Source organism: Hemicordylus capensis, chromosome 17 (assembly GCF_027244095.1).
Source record: "Hemicordylus capensis ecotype Gifberg chromosome 17, rHemCap1.1.pri, whole genome shotgun sequence".
In the NCBI taxonomy this organism is placed as follows: Eukaryota; Metazoa; Chordata; class Lepidosauria; order Squamata; family Cordylidae; genus Hemicordylus; species Hemicordylus capensis.
In genome coordinates, this window is record NC_069673.1 from 138,524 (window position 1) to 154,655 (window position 16,132).

Consider the following 16,132-nt stretch of genomic DNA (forward strand, 5'->3'; position numbering starts at 1 on the left):
TGTCCTCCTTTAGATGTGGTGATTCAGAACTGTACACAGTACGCCAAGTGTGGTCGCACCATAGTTTTGTATAAGGGCATTATAAAATTAGCAGTTTTATTTTCAATCCCCTTCCTAATGATCCCTAGCATGGAATTGGCCATTTTCACAGTTCCCGCACATTGAGTCCACACTTTCAACGAGCTGTCCACCACAACCCCAAGATCCCTCTCCTGGTCAGTCACCGACAGCACAGATCCCATCAACATATTCTTGACACAGTTAGTGTAGACCATCGATGGACCAAGGTCTGATTCGATATAAGGCATCTTCAACTAAGACACATTGCGGCCTAGTCTGTCTTTAAGGGCACAAGTTGGGCCAGGTGAGTTTGCAAGTGCTCTAAAGGTTCATGAGGGAAGAGTGCAGGAAGACAAAGAAACACCCAGAGAAGACAAAGACGCATTATGAACAGACGGTCAGAAGGACATGAGAAGGCAACCTCCACCACCCCTTGGGCTGCTGCCAGGGCATCCAGGCTTTGCCTGGCAACCACAAGATGCCACCAACCCCTCTAGATCAGAAGATGCTTTTGCCAGGAGATGAAGCGACTGAGCGCTGTGGGTCAGCAAGGCATGACGCTCGGGGCTGGCTCTGGTGCTGGGAGTCTCGGGGCCAACCCTGGAGTCTCATCTGCCCAGAGCTTGCAGGAAATGGAGGAGAAGATGCTGCTACCCACGCGAGTGGTGTCAGTTCTGAGGGCAACGGAATTAACAAAGCCAAGCACAAAGCGATGCTCAGAGCCGGGCCAAAAGCTGTTACATACACCCAGCGCCTGGCAGGGCTCCAAGAGAGCTCAACAGCCGCCGCCAACGTATTCCGTAGCCTCTCTAGCCAATTGAAAGAAGCTTCCTCACTGCAGCAAATGCTGAACAAACATTCTGACATGGTGCCAATCCCCTCCTTGCCCCCACGGATCATGTGCTACCAGGGACAGGAGATTGTCAAGGTCACCAAAACGTCAATACCAAACTGTAAAGAAGCCCAGATTTTGACAGACAGTGTAAGACGGTGGCCTCTCGGCTGTCTCTCCATCAAACAAGCCAGAAGCAGACAGCTGCAAGGGCTCCTCCCTCCCTCCCGGGGGTGGGGGGGCAGGGAGAAAAAGACCCGAGGCTGGTCCAGGCAGGCTGGGACCCCACCCCTGGAGGAGACGCCTTTTTGTTCCCCCACAAGCTAGCTTCTCCCACAGACACTTCCGGACCCTCTGAAGACAAGGGGTCTCACTCTCTCCATTATCCTCTCACCTGCTAGGCTCTAGGAAGAAGCAAAAATCTTTTAAATCTTTTAAAATATAATCTCCCCAAGGTGGCATCTGTGTGTCTCTCTCTCATGCACACTCATCAATGTAACACAAAACACAAAAAATTAAAAGCTGACAACTGAAACAAATCATCAGCATAAAACCCCAGTGTAATCTAATTTCTAATTTAAGAGCTAGCAACAAGAAATTAAACCAGGGAGATAATTCCACAACCGTGGGGCTGCCACCGCGGTATCTGTCGACCCAATCCGAGTGGACGGCAGCCAGAGGGCAAAGCCTGTTGAGCTGACCTGAGGGCTTGACCTCCAGTGTCTCACAAACTGCAGAAGTGCCTTTTCATGACACTCACACCTGACACCAATGCCTGTCCTTGGCTTGGGGTGGGTGGGTCACCCAAGTTCTGATGGGCTCTGGTGGGTTTTCCCCTTCCAAAGGGATGAATGTGTCCAGAGACTCCCAGAAAGAAACATGTACTGTTTATTACGGGCTATTAACGAGGGACATCTGCCTAATAAAAGCAATGGCCACCCAGCATCTATTACAGAGGGGACTTCTCATATAGGAGGGGGTTAGTTAAAAGAAAGCAGCAGAAAGGAAGAGTCAAATTTCTCCAGGACACATGCAGGTTATTTAAAACCACTAGAAAAAGAGCTCAGAAAAAATGTATACTGCAGATTACCAGAAGTATGGGCAAGTTCAAGAGGATGCCAGTGTGGCTAGTGAGGAATCAGGGTGGCTAGGAAGGGCAAGGCGGCTTCCTTAAAAAGTGGGAGTCTTGCCCAAAGCAGCACAAACTCTGGCCAAGCAAGCACAAAGAGGTGATGAGGCAAGCACATGCCGAGAAGAAGCACATGGCTAAAAACACTGAGATGGCCGACAGTGCTCAGAATGTTTAGAGGCATTCAAGGACTTATGGCCGAGGAGATTATGCAGACTGCAGCGAAGCCGAGTGAATTATTCCTGCCTTTGCTCCAGGAGATGGTGGAGACAGACCCACCCGTGACCAGTGGTCCCTCTAATTTTCCTCATCTCTGTGAGGAATGAGTTTTGTTCGGGGTGGCAGCATCCAGGCAGTGTGCGCGCACCATGTGCATTCAGAATGGGGCCTTCCTGATTCAACCTGAGAGGGATCTAAAATGAACTGAGCGGACATCCAAAAACTTGTGAGCACACACACATGTGCACACCGTAGAGGGAATAGTGCTTTTGACCCACTTTTGCTGGAGAGGGAATCAGAAGCCCAATAAAGAGGGCAAGAGCTGAATGCCCTGGTGCGTCTGGATCCTTCCCTATGGAGGCGCTTGGATGCCAAGAGGAAGAAACGTACCTGTTCTTTGGCCAGTGGATTGGAATATGCCCATCCTTGGCTTCAAAAAGGGCTGGCCTTATATCTGCTGCACTGTCTGGGTTTGGTAGCTTTGATACTGCAGGGCTGCCTTTGAAACAGCTGTGGTGTCAGCTGCCTGGGGCATCTTGGCGATGAAAAGGCAGAACATCAAGACACAGGAATGCTCCCTCCCTCCCGGCTTAAGAAGCCACCACCTTTGTCTTGTGCCACTCTGCTGGCTCCTCTGAAATGCCTGGGGGCGGAGAAGCAAGACCCAGGGCTCTGCCTTTAAGCTCCCCCCTCTCCCAGCCTCCTGCAGACGGAGAAAGAAGGGCCCATCTCAGTGAGAACGCTCACAAGTGTGTCTGCACAGCATCTTTTCCCTGCTCCGTCCACTCGGCCTCGGCCTCTGTAGACCCCGCCTTGCCCCCCCCCCCACATCACGTGCCACAAGCAAGCCAGGAGAACAACCTGCACCCAGAACACAGAACAGCACCGATCTTTAGCCCTCCGGGGTCAGCCTCCTCATTGGCCACCTGGGCTTAGTGTCCGATAAATAAAACCCAAATATCGGGCAGACCAGGGCTATTAAAAAACCACACCACCACCTTTAATATGAAAAGCAGTGGGGAGGGCTTGGAGTACTCTTCAGGGCCTTTCTCATCACCCTCAGCTCGCTCGGAAGGGTTCTGGCGATTACTGAACAAAAACTTTGTCTGCAAATGACATTTTCTGGGCACAATCTGCAGCTCTGAAGCAAAGGCGGGGGGGGGGGGGGAGGCCGGCACAGAGCTGGCAGGTGAAGAAATGAAAGGAGATCTTTATTCTGCTTCCCACTCACACCCTCTCCAAGAGCGATGGAAACTGGTGGGCTAAAACAAAAGACAGAAACAAAACTTTGTTCATTTCCAGGTCTCTTCTCTGGCCTGTAGCTCCTCCAATTGCATCACCAAACAAGAGACTCGAGGGGGAAACAGCCCATTAAACCAACTCTCTCTCACACACACACACACAGACACACACAGAGCCCTCTCAGTCTGTAGCTCTCTTAGCAACAACATTGGCTGCTTCCTGGTGCTGAGTTTTCCCCACAAACTAAAGGGCGGCAGCTTCTCATTCTTGCCTTAAACAAAATAGCCAGGATAGTGGACTGTATTGATTATTCTACAAGCACCTATTGATTCAGAGGCATGCAGAATTTCAGGTTAGGCAGGTTTCTTCCATTTCCTGCAGAAGACATCCCCTTTAACATGCACAAGATTTCAGCCACTGAGCAGGAACAGCCTGAGATCTGGAAGCTGGCCTCCACCAACATGTCTGGCCAGCTTCAGCCAAGTTTTGCCAGCAAACTAAGCAGCAGATGCCTAGAGATGGTGGGGTCATGAATTCCACAACGGTTCTATTTAAAAGATTTATGATTTAATCTCTCGTGATTGGAGAATGGGCTCTAAAGGGGCGAGGGAAGGAAGCCACGAAATGCTGACCTCCCCCACACATGAGCAGTCCTCCTTCCTGGCCCCGGCTGCAGCTGGTAGCTCTGAGGGTCGGGGTAGCCCCATTTCATAGGGCGGCCTCATAGGCAGGTTTGCTGCGTGGTGCTGCCAGGATCAGGCCCGATCCGGGAGGTACACGTGTGTGTGCAAAACCAGGCCGGGCTCCCTTAGCCTGGTTTTGCACGCATGTGTGAATAGCATCAATGGTTTTATTATTATTTTTAAACAACACACACACACTTCTTGAAAAAGTGAAAGTTGCGCCATTCAAATATCATGGAGCGTTCAAGTAGCAATGCAGCAGGCCCAGCACACACCCTCCCAGGCGAGTGAGGTGGGGTCTCTCAGCAGCCAAGGAAATGTGCTTGGCGGGCAGGAGCATCTGCTTCACACCCGATGAAATCCAAGTCAGGGCACTACAGGCTTCGTTTGGTCATTTCAGGGGCCAAAGCAGTCCTCACTCAACATCTTTCCCTGGGGTTAAAGGGGAGTGGAGGGGGGCCCAGGCTTCACCACTGCGGGTTCCCGCCTCCCCCAGATTTTGGCAGCAGGAAGGGGAAGGGAGTTCCCATATGGTACCTGCCTTTTGGACGACATCCTCCTTAGAGGAAGCAGGGTGGGGTGAAAGGCTTCAAGCCCGCCTTTGCAGCTGTGCAACCCTGATCCAAGGTTGAGGTCGCATTCTTCTTCTTCTAAGGAGTCACAGAGAGATCTGGTTCTCCCAACTTTTCCATAGCTTGGAAACGAGAAACCCACGGTTCCCCACCACCACTCGGGGACATTTCCAAGGACAAGTAGGCCCTCCCGTGAGCAGCGAGCGAGCACTTGTCCTGGCCACCACCCGGCCTATACCAAGGCCTGCCTTTGCCCAGCAGGAGGTCGCTCTAAATGCCCCTCTGGCCGCCGCCACAGCATAGTGGCCAAATAGCAGCAGGCCTGCAGATCTGGAGCCCTGCTTCTTGGGCTCAACCGACAGCTGCTGATCACGGTGGGGCTCTTGGTTTCTGCTGCCCCACTTCAAAAGCCAACTTGCAGCGTGAGGCCAGCTCCGTGAAAACATCCGCTCTCCCTTTCCCACACAGACTGCATACATTTTGGAGATGCTCCTATCCAGAGAGCTGGTCCGGTGGTAGCAAGCATGACTTGTCCCCCTAGCGAAGCAGGGTCTGCCCTGGTTGCATCTGAATGGGAGACTTGATGTGTGAGCACTGCAAGATCTTCCCCTCAGGGGATGGAGCCTCAGAAAGTTTCAAGTTCCCTCCCTGGCAGCATCTCCAAGATAGGGCTGAGAGAGATTCCTGCCTGCCACCTTGGAGAAGCCGCTGCCAGTCTGTGAAGACAATACTGAGCTAGATAGACCAATGGTCTGACTCAGTATGGGGCAGTTTCCTATGTTCCTATGGAATGTGTTCCGAATGCAGCCAAGGGTGCTGGGAATGATCACGTGGCTGCGATTACATCCCAAGAGTTGGAAGGTGACCCTCCAGAAGAAAATGGGGTCATGTGCTCAGACCACGACCTCTCCCACTCCCAACTCCAGCAACCGCTCAAGCCAGCCAAGGATCCCAGCCACCTCGTAGCACATTTCTGGCTGTGAGGGGTCCTCGACACTGGCCTGCTCACCCCGAACAGGCTCCGTGCCAGCTCACCGTGATGGCTGCTTTAAGGGAGGAAATCTGGGGCTCCAGCCACACAACTCTCAGCTTGCCTAGGTGGACAAGTGCCTTCCCCACAAGGGCCTTTTGTACAGGAAAGTCAAGCCAGCCTCCCGTGCCAAAGGTTGGCTGGAGCACATCCCGGGCTGTGCAAGGGCAACGCCAACTTCTGCTCCAGCAAGGGCAACCCACACCTGAGAGTGCTTTCCATCTATTTTGCAGCGGTGTCGTAATACTTGCAGTGACTCTGTAAGGCAAGTCAGTCCCATCCCCGCCTTGCCCAAGGGACTGTGGCACACTCGAGGCCCCTGGTGACTCCATGGCAGGGGCAAGATTCAAACCCAGGACATCTCGATTCACAGCTCAGTCCGCTCACGACGCCTTCCGTTTGAATGTGTAGGTGTCTGCGCCCCTTACAGAGGAGAGGCAAAGCCCTGGGGAAGTCTCAGAAACAGTGCAGGAGAATCCTGAAGCCTGGCTATGCACGCCTTTTGGCAGCCTGAGCGGAAGGCCAGCCCCCAGCCCGGAAGAGGCTGCTGCCCAGCTCTGCAAGGTACGCCAAGAGCAGAACAGAGCCTAACCCTGGGAGGACTGCGTCAGAGGCTGCTCGGGCATATTCATGTGCGTGTACACAAATACACACACACACACCCCATACAGACTGCAAGAAGAAAATGGGTTTTGCAAACAAGGTTGTCCAAGGACAGTCCAGAATTCAAAGTGAATCCACATTCAGTCGACCCCAGGAGAAGCCGCTCGGCTCTTTGGACACCCAGATCTGGCACTCTCTGGGCCTTGGGCTCAGGAACACACTTCCAGGCTGGAGAGCCTGTTCCCCTGTGGCCACTGCAAGCCTAGTGAGGCAACCAGTCCCTTCTCTAATCACTTGCCCAGTTGCCATTGGCAACCTAGCATGGGGCGGGGGGGCGGGGCGGAAGAGGCAAGTTGTGCGGGGGGGGTGTCTTTATTTTCAAGCACATTTTTTGCTGCAGAGGCAATTCCAAACAGCGACTGGGAGTGCCCAGAACTACGACAGGCAGCCGGAGCCCCTTTCTTAGGCTATAACGAGGCCAACTCGTTAGAGTGGCTTTGTTTGTTTGAAGGATAGTTGGCAGCACCTGGCTGTCTGAAGCTGCCACTGTGGCCAAACCAACATCAGGGACACCCCTCCCCAGCCTCACAGAGCGGGCAAGTCCATTTGGTAGGGGGGAGTCGCTGGCGGGTGGCAACAAGGCAGAGGGCTGTGGCGAGGACTCTACCACCTCTGTCAGCCTCGGCCATGGAGGGGTCCAAGAGTCGCCAATCCCGCCTCCACAACCAGCCCTCCGAGACGCCAGGAGGAGGGTGCAAAGCCAAGACCTCTAGTGAAGACATTAGGAGCTGCTTTCGGACGCTTGAGTGGTGGCCCACTTGTGCGCCGTGAGTGACCTGGGGGACTTCCTCCAACAGAGACATATTTGCTTCTCTCTCTGTCTCCGAACCACCCCCCACCCCCCCAAGGGGGCAGCCACACACGTATCAAGAGTGGGGGCCGAGCGCGAGAGATACGGACACACAGCGCGCTGCACCTCCTGGGCCGACATGCCCCGGCTTTATTCACATGTCCACAAAGACCATGAAGCACCAGCCCAGCCCCCCGACCAGCAGCATGGTGACGTGGATGCCGTAGACGAGCAGTTCATTGAGGAGGCTGAAGTCCACCCGCCTCCTTCCCAGCAAGAGCAGGATGATGGAGAGCTTGTACTGGAAGCGGAGGAAGACCCGGATGCTGAGGTACTGGAGGCCAAACAAGAGAGAGAGTGCCACCCACAGGATGGAGGTAAACAGGCTGCAGCTGAAGTACAGCAAGAAACGGATGAAGCCATACATCCAGCGGGACTTCAGGTAGAGATCGAAGTTGTTGTACTTGGTGCGCACCAAGTGGGTGGTCCTGACCGGCCCGCAGGCCGAGTGCAGGCATGTCGTGTGGGGGCCGTGGAAAGACCGGACCCGCCGCGGGATGGGGATGACAGGCATCAGGCCTCACGCCTTCTACACAGCAGCCAGAGAGCTGGGCTTGCAAGGAAGGGGCCAGGCGACATCCATGAAGATGGGGGGCACGTCCGGAGACCCAGGAGTGCAAAGACGGGAGAGGCTTGCGGGGACGGAGGTCTCCTGCAGGAAGGAACAGAACAGAAGGAGAGCCAAGTTGAGGGGGTGGTGGGAGTGTCTGTGGGGAGCGCGTGGCCGCGTCAGCCAGCTGAACGCCGGATGCCAACGGCAGCAGCATTGTGGGCTGCCTTGCCAGGGGACGGCCAAGAGCAGAGTCACGGGGCCACCATCAGTCACGTGGAGAAGCCAATCCCAGTCAGCTCCGGTTGCTCCAAAACAGGCACCTCTGGACTCTAACTGATCCGGCTGGGCAACCAAGATCTCCCCAGCCATGGCAAATGATGGTGCCAGGGACAAGGCAGGGGCACAGCTATCCCAGGGAAGCCCAGATGTGAGGAAGGGGCAGCTGATCCCTGGTGACTCCCAGCATCACATCATAGGATGTCTCCAGCCATTGGCTGGGCTGTGGGGATACCACAGGACATTCGGGAACACAGCACGTTCAAGGATCCGGCATCAGCAATAGAGGGCCAAGACAGAGCAGCTTTGGTGAGGAAAGAAGACCCTGGATGGAAGAAAGCCACAAAGAGCTCTGTGCCGCCAGCAGAAACTGAGAGAAGGCAGGTTCACATTACGGGAGAAGGTTTCCCCCACAATAAGCACTCTCTTAAGGGGCAGCACTGGACATTTTATCCTACACAGATGGAAGAATACCCACATACGAGACACCATCATGCAAACCAGCACAAACACCCTTTTGCCACCAGGCCCATAACAGGCACCTAGCACAAGAGCAAGCTTCCAGCTCAGACAGACCTGCACACCAGCCACACAAATAAAAGCCAGGAAGCACACATGGGGCACCCCCAGTTTGTGGGACATGCTGCCCTGGCCTGTTCTAGAGCTCACATCTTTTGCTTCTCAGCAGGAAGACCCCCTGCCATGTCGTATCGCTATTATGCAGGCGCGGCGGGTGGGGTTTCCTGAGAACTCTCTGGACCTCCTTCCACAGAGGTCTTCCATTTGGGATCGACCAGGAGAACAGGAGCCCACTGCTTTCGGTCACCATGCAACATGACGGGCCCAGACCAAACCAGACCTGCTTCCCAGAAAGTAGCCCACCCTGAGAGTCCTTAAAGAACTCGAATGTGAAATTGCCAACCTCCTTGGCAATAATATGTCACTTATCCCTATAATCATGCTCTGTACCAGAGGACAGGAAAGTAGCCAATGTAACACAGACTTTCAAAAAGGGAACCGGGGTGATCCAGAAAATTACAGGCTGGTTAATGTCTGTGCCAGGCAAATTGATGGAAAGCATTCTTGAGGACAAAATTGTTAAGCGCACAGAAGAACAGGCCCTGCTGAAGGAGAACTAGCATGACTTCCGCAAAGGTAAATCTTGCCTCACCAACCTTTTGGAGTTCTTTGAGAGTGTCAACAGGCTTGTGGATAAAGGTGATCCAGCTGACATAGTATACTTGGAATTTCAAAAAAGCTTTCAACAAAGCTCCTCATCAAAGACTCTTGAGAAAACTTAACAGTCATGGGATAAGGGGACAAGTACATGTATGTATTGCTAACTGGTTGAAGGACAGGAAACAGAGGATAGGTATAAATGGAGAGTTTTCATAATGGAGGGAAGTAATAAGTGGGGTCCCCCAGGGATACATACTCAGACTGGTGCCTTTAAATGTATTCATAAATGATCTAGAAGCAGGGGTAAGCAGCAAGGTGGCCAAATCTGCAGACACCAATCTATTTAGGATAGTGAAATCCACAATACTGTGAGGAGCTCCAAAAGGAGATCCTTTTTTGAGGAGATCCTCGATAAAAGGATTTTTGGGGACAGTGGGCAACAAAATGGCAAATATGGTTCAATGTAAGCCAATGTAAAGTGATGCATATTTGGGCAAAAACAAACAAACCCCAACTTCAAGTTTATGCTGATGGGATCTGAGCTGTTGGTGACTGACCAGGAGAGGGATTTGGGGTCGTGGTGGACAGCTCGTTGAAAGTGTCTGCTCAATGTGTGGCAGCGGTGAAGAAGGCCAATTCCATGCTGGGGATCATTAGGAAGGGGATGAGAAATAAAACAGCTAATATTATAATGCCCTTATACAAAACTATGGTGCAGCCACACCTGGAGTACTGTGTACAGTTCTGAATCACCACATCTTAAAAAGGACATTGTGGAACTGGAGAAGGTGCAGAAGAGGGCAACCCAGATGATCAGGGGCCTGGAGCACCTTCCTCATGAAGCTAGGCTACAAAACCTGGGGCTTTATCGTTCAGAAAAAAGAGGAATGAGGGGAGACATGATCCAGGTCTATAAAATCATGCATGGTGTGGAGAGCATGAACAGAGATAAATTTTTCTCCCTCTCTCAACACTAGAACCAGGGACAATCCCATGAAATTGATTGCCAGGAAATGTAGGACTGACAAGAGGAAGCACTTTATCTCACAACACCTAATTAATCCACTGAACTCTCTGCCATGGGATGAGGGACGGCCACTAACCTGGACCGCTTTGAGAGGGGTTTGGATGGATCCTCGGAGGAGGAGACGTCTATCCATGGCTACTAGTGGGGGGGGGCCCACAGGCCACCTCCAGCCTCAGAGGCAGGACGCCTCTCAATCGGGCTCGGACTGGCAGCTGGGGGGGGGGGCGGAGGTCGGCCAGGCGCGGGGGGGGGGTCCGCTCCTGCTCCTCCCTCCCTCCCTCCCTCCGCTGCCGCCGGGGGGGGGCGAGCCGGGGCGGGCCCTTCTGCCATCCCGCTTCCCGGGGGCGCAGCGGCGGCTGCCACTCGCCAGGGCTGACGGACCTCGCAGGGCTGTCGCGGGGAGCTACCGCGGCGCCGCCTTGCTGGGGCTCTCGCTCGGGGGACTCACCAGGCGGGGGCGGCGGAGGGCGCTGCCGAGGCTGGCCATGGCGGGGGGGCGGCAGTCGGCGGTCGGCGGCTGCTCCTCTTCCTCCTCCTCGTTCCCCTCCTCAGGGCCGCGGTGAGCGAAGAGCTGCGCAGGCTGATGGCGTCATCAAGAAGGCGACACGACAGCGGCGCCCTGCCCGCCTCCTGCCGGGAAGCCGTTGCCTAGCGACAGGAGGGGCGCAGGCGCAGTTTGGCCCGGAAGGAGCGGCCGCCGGCTCCCTAGGCGGGGCCCTCTGCCTGTCTCTGCCCCGCCCCGCCCCGCCCGCAAGAGATTCCTCCCGTGAACCTGGACAAATAAAGCTCTTGGGCGGGGGGGCGGGGGGGGTTAGGCTCGCCTGCGGTTGTGGGGCAGCCAGTGCTGCTGGGGGGTGACGGGAGCTGTAGTCCAGCCGCCGCCTCCGCCGCGCAGGAGGGGGGCGGCCTGGGAGGCGTCGGAGCTCGCCGGCGCCCCCTGGCGGGAGCTCCCGAAGCGCCTCCTCCCCGGGGCCGGACGGAGGCGGCAGCAGCAGCCCGCCCGAAACTGGCGGCGGGGCTGCTTGCTTGCAGCCTGCCCGGGCGGCTCCCCGTCGCCGTCGCCCTGCTGCGGATTGGGGGGGGGGCGGTCCCAGCCCCACGAGGACGACCCCCGCCCGAGCCTTTCCCGTTCGGCCGGGGGGGGGGATGCTGCCCCCCCCCAATGTGCCGAGACGCAGAAGCCGCAGCGCCCCCCACTCCTACTCCCCCCTCCCCGCGGCCACCCCCGCCCGCCCGTGGGGCGGAGGAGGAGGAGGAGGGCGCTGCAGAGATGGATCCAGCCGGGCTCCTGCTGCCGCCAGGCCCTCCTCCTCCTCCTCCTCCTGGGGCGGGGGGGGGGGAGAGAAGGTGGTTCCCTGCCCCGAAGAGGCTTGCATGACAGACAGACCGGCCCCCGCCGAGCGAGAGTCAGGCTGCTATCGGGGGGCTGATCATGGTGCTCTTGCTCGGTCACGCGAGAGGGTGCCGTCCAGTCGGTTTCGACTCCTCCTGGCGCCCGCAGAGCCTTGTGGTTTTCTTTTCCGCAGCTGCCATATACCGAGTCAGACCTTTGGTCCATCCCGGTCAGGAAGGATTGTCTACCCAGACTGGCAGCAGCGGCTTCTCCAAGGGTGCAGCAGGCAGGAGGAGTCTCACTCCGTTCTCTCTTGGAGAGGCTGCCTGCCAGGGAGGGAGGCAGGGAGGGAAGGGAACGGGAGCCTCCTGCATACAAGCAGGCAGCAGGTGCTCTTCCCGGAGCAGCCCCGAATATCTGGAGATGTCTCCCATTCAAATGCCCCCGGCTTAGCAAGGGGGACAATTCGTGCTGCTCGCTGCTACCGCAAGACCAGTTATATAAGAACACAAGAATCGCTCTCCTGTAGACCTACTATACAAACTGTTGCCTGTTGATAGATGAAATATCTAATTAGACCAACTAGTTATTATAAATGCTTTCAATAATTATCAAATTGATAATGAAAAATGTAATTGCAAATGATGCTTATTGGGTTGAATTTAGTAAAATATTACATTTATTTATGTCTTATTGAGTGTCCACAATTTGCTGCTTGTGGTGGTATGAGCTGCGGTCCCTCCAGTGCTGCTTTTGACCTGAGCTCTTTGCTAATTTGCCAACGACACAACTCATATTCCCTGTTGATTGAGCAGAGTTTGCCTTGACACACCTGATGATTTGTGGCAAAACTGATCACGGCAACAAGTCGGACCCATCAGAACAAATCCAAGCAGCTGGCAAGAGACGACATCTTTGATGGTTTGCTGGGAAGACAAACACATTTATTTGTCACTTGTTGCCATATAAATAGTAACTTGTACTTATTTCAAAACTTTTAATAAATTGTATGCAACCCAGAAGATTTATGGCACAGGCGAAAGAGCTCCAAATATTACTTTCAACGTATTTGTCACTTTGGTGATAGGACAACAATTTAAAAAACCTGTGGAAGACATTGTGCTTTGAAATAAATTACAAATATATGCATCTTAAGAGAGTCTATTCTGGTCATTAATAATTGGTGGCCCCCTCCTGTACGGAATTTAAAGTTAAATTATGCAAAATCAAAAACAGCCCTTATAATGCTTAATCAAACATGCATAAAAGTGTCAGGGCCAAATAAATTCTCACAATTAAATCACTTCAGTTTGTGATTGCATTTACTAATTTAATCAACAGTAGAATAACTTGGGTCCCTAGGAATGATGACTGATGACAGGATTCCACCCTGAGGGACACGTAGCAGCAGCAGAAAACTTCTTGCAGCTTGTTGGTGGGGTGCACGGGAAGAGATCCATCGAGTCCAGATTTCTGCTGGTGGTCCATGCCCCATGTGAAGGAGGACTCTCGTCCCAAACCTCCTCAGCCAGCAAAGCCAGATAACTGACGTGCAAAAAGAAGTGCCAGAGTTGAAGCCAGAACACACACGACTTGGGGAGCTCTGCCCAGATGGGCTGACCTTTGCACTTTAAGGCAGATGCTGGAGGGGGCCTATTTGATCAGGAGAGTGGTGCTGGGGGAGGGCGTGTTAAACCCCCCCCCCAATCTTGGTCTCTTCCCCACCCAATCTAGAGAGGCTGCCAGGAATCAGACATGCAAAGCAGGTGCTCTGTTTATGGCTGAGCTATTGCCCCTCCCCCCCACGGCCCTCCCCCACATGGCACTGAGACGTCAGTATATTTTGCAAGGCTGCATTTGGCCCAGGGCTCAGCCAGACTCTGTTTTGAATGCCAGGGTCCAAGCCTGAAGCTTCTGGGCTGGGTAGGGGGCTGCAGGAGCCCCCAGGGGGGCAGAGTTGGGGGCAGTCTGGCACTCTGCAGCCTGAATAGTCTATTCAACAGAGATGTGTTGTATTAGTTATCATATCTTCATATAGTCAAGATGGTTCATTCCAGCAGCAGAAAATTTGGCATGGAGAATCTGCCTTGTGAGTAGAATGATCTGTCCATATTTCAGAAATTTCTTATGAAAAGTGGCTGAATTATAACAGGCTTGGGTTGTTGTTGTTGTTGTTGTTGTTTTTAAACCATTAGCAGTTTATGAGATATATTGTTAACCGTTTAATGGTTCTGTTTTTAAATGGCTTGTAAACCACCTTGAGAGATCATTTTAATGAAAGGTGGTATGTAAATCTAACAATAAAATAAATAAGGAGATTTCTAAGATTTCCTTTTTAAAGAGGCTTTTTCATGTTTCATCTCTGTTTATATCTGGTAGGTTCTTTAGTTTTCATTGATCTCAGTTTTTAGCTTTTAAAATAATTTTTAATTTGAAACTTAAAACACACACACAGAATGAGAACAAAGAAGAAGCACAATTATCTGGCCAAGAAAAGTCACCCCAGCCCCATCCAACCCCACCCCTTATATTCAGACAAACCCATCATCCCCCCCCAACTCCATTATTTAGCCTAATGCTGGGAGGAAGGCACAATGGCCATGGAAATGGGGCATCATGAGCGCTGCTTGCACAACACTGCCCCATTTTAACTGGAATCTGCCTGTTGCTTGTCACAGGGGCAGCCCTGCCACGAGGAGCGGGTTGCTTCGGGCAGCAGACTACTGGGACACCAGCCTGGCAGCAAGACCCGCCCCCCGCCCAGCGCTCTTTTTCTAAAGAGGAAAGGGGGAGCGAGGTGCACATGATGATGATGACGACGGGGCAACCTGCTCCAGGCATGCCGAGGTCTTGAGCTGCCACAGATTGCCAGCAAATTCAAGAACTCCCCCCCCCCCCGCCGTGGACAACTTCTCATCAGTCTCCTCCTTGTGATAAATCACCTGTCTCCTGGCTCCCAAGGCTGATCTGTGTGGAGCCCAGAGCTCGGCTTCTGGAGGCCTTTGCCTGCCCGCATTGCAGGACCAGCCCTCACAGCAGCTTTGCACATGTCGCCCTGAAGGCCGGGCCGGTGGCTCAGGGCTTCCTACACGGAGCGCACGGAACGGCAGGATGGCATGCGAGCATAATGGGCACCACCTGTGCATTTCCCTGGCCTGTGCACACAACCACACATATTGATATATACCGCTCTTCAACCAAATTTCTCAAAGCAGTTTACATAGAAAAAATAATAGCACATAAATAAGATGGCTCCCTGTCCCCAAAGGGCTCACATTCTTTAAAAAAAAAAAAAAAGGCAGATTATTTATTATTATTATTTCTTGTTTACACAGTCAGGCAGGTGTTATTGACTGGTTTGTTTTATCCAGACATCGAGTCCTTCCCAAGGACCTGGGATGGCTGCATTTTATGGTCAATTGTTATAGATATCATCGCAGAATATAGGCTGTTCCCAGTAAAGCTGCTTTTTGTAATTGGCTGGTGGCGATTTCTGTGGCCCCGATGGTGTTGAGGTGCTCTTCAAGGTCTTTTGGGACTGCACCCAGGGCGCCAATGACCACTGGGATGATTTGGGTCTTTTTCTGCCATAGCCTTTCAATTTCAATTTGTAGATCTTTGTATTTGGTGATTTTTTCTATTTCTTTTTCTTCTATTCTGCTATCCCCTGGTATTGCTATGTCGATTATTTTGACTTGTTTTTCTTTCACACATTTCTATACTGCCCCAAATGCACAATATCAGCAACAGCCACTGGGCGGAGGCTGTGCTGGGGTCGGAGAGGGCCAGTTGCTCTCCCCCTGCTTAATATAAGAGAATCACCACGTTCAAAGGTGTCTCTTTGCTGAGTGAGCCGGGGTACACAGACCTTGTTGCTTACAGTCCCCTTCCTTCCATGACACCACCGAGAAGCCTCCCCAGAGCGGGAGAAAATGCTCAGACCAGGAATTGGACAGCACCACTGCAGAAGAGGACAATGCCTCCGCAGGAACATCTCTGGCAAAGGGAGAAGAAATGTGGATGCTTGATCAGAGTCTGGGTTGTCGAGGAGCCCGGATTCGCCCTTTGCTCATCGCGACCGGACACTTTTGGCATCCTCTGATGCAACGTTTGCATGGCTGGACTCTTCAAAGGGCACTTTCGCTTAATGGCACCTTTTGGGTCTGTCTGTCTGGCTGGCTCCATGTTAAGAAAAACCCGGAGGAGGCAGCCCTCTCTGTGTCCGCTTGAAGCCCTCTTGAGGAAGCAAACGGGCCGGGGCTGAAAGGCCGAGGGAGTGTGTGAGTGCAGCTGCGAGGGGCGGCCCACTCAAGGCTCTCCAGCAGGGGATGGACTACAGCTCCCATCGTCCCCAGCCAGTGTGGGAGTGTGGTTGGTGGGAGTTTTAGTTCAACAACTGCTGCATAGTTTCACCGCTTGGCTGCTTGCAAAAGGGGTAGCTGGACTCAACATTTCTATTTAAAATAGTTTAAAGATAGTGGGGA

The 16,132-nt window shown here is 53.3% G+C and overlaps 1 protein-coding gene across 1 annotated transcript; it reads right to left on the bottom strand.

Annotated features, from left to right (window-relative positions):
- Nucleotides 1–7,341: 7,341 nt before the first annotated feature.
- Nucleotides 7,342–11,421, bottom strand: TMEM250 (transmembrane protein 250). The gene is made up of 2 exons (XM_053281765.1): nucleotides 10,764–11,421; nucleotides 7,342–7,932 (listed from the first exon to the last, which is right to left on the bottom strand). The coding sequence occupies exon 2, from the start codon at nucleotides 7,792–7,794 to the stop codon at nucleotides 7,375–7,377; it is 420 nt and encodes a 139-aa protein (XP_053137740.1). The 5' UTR covers nucleotides 7,795–7,932; nucleotides 10,764–11,421; the 3' UTR covers nucleotides 7,342–7,374.
- Nucleotides 11,422–16,132: the final 4,711 nt, after the last annotated feature.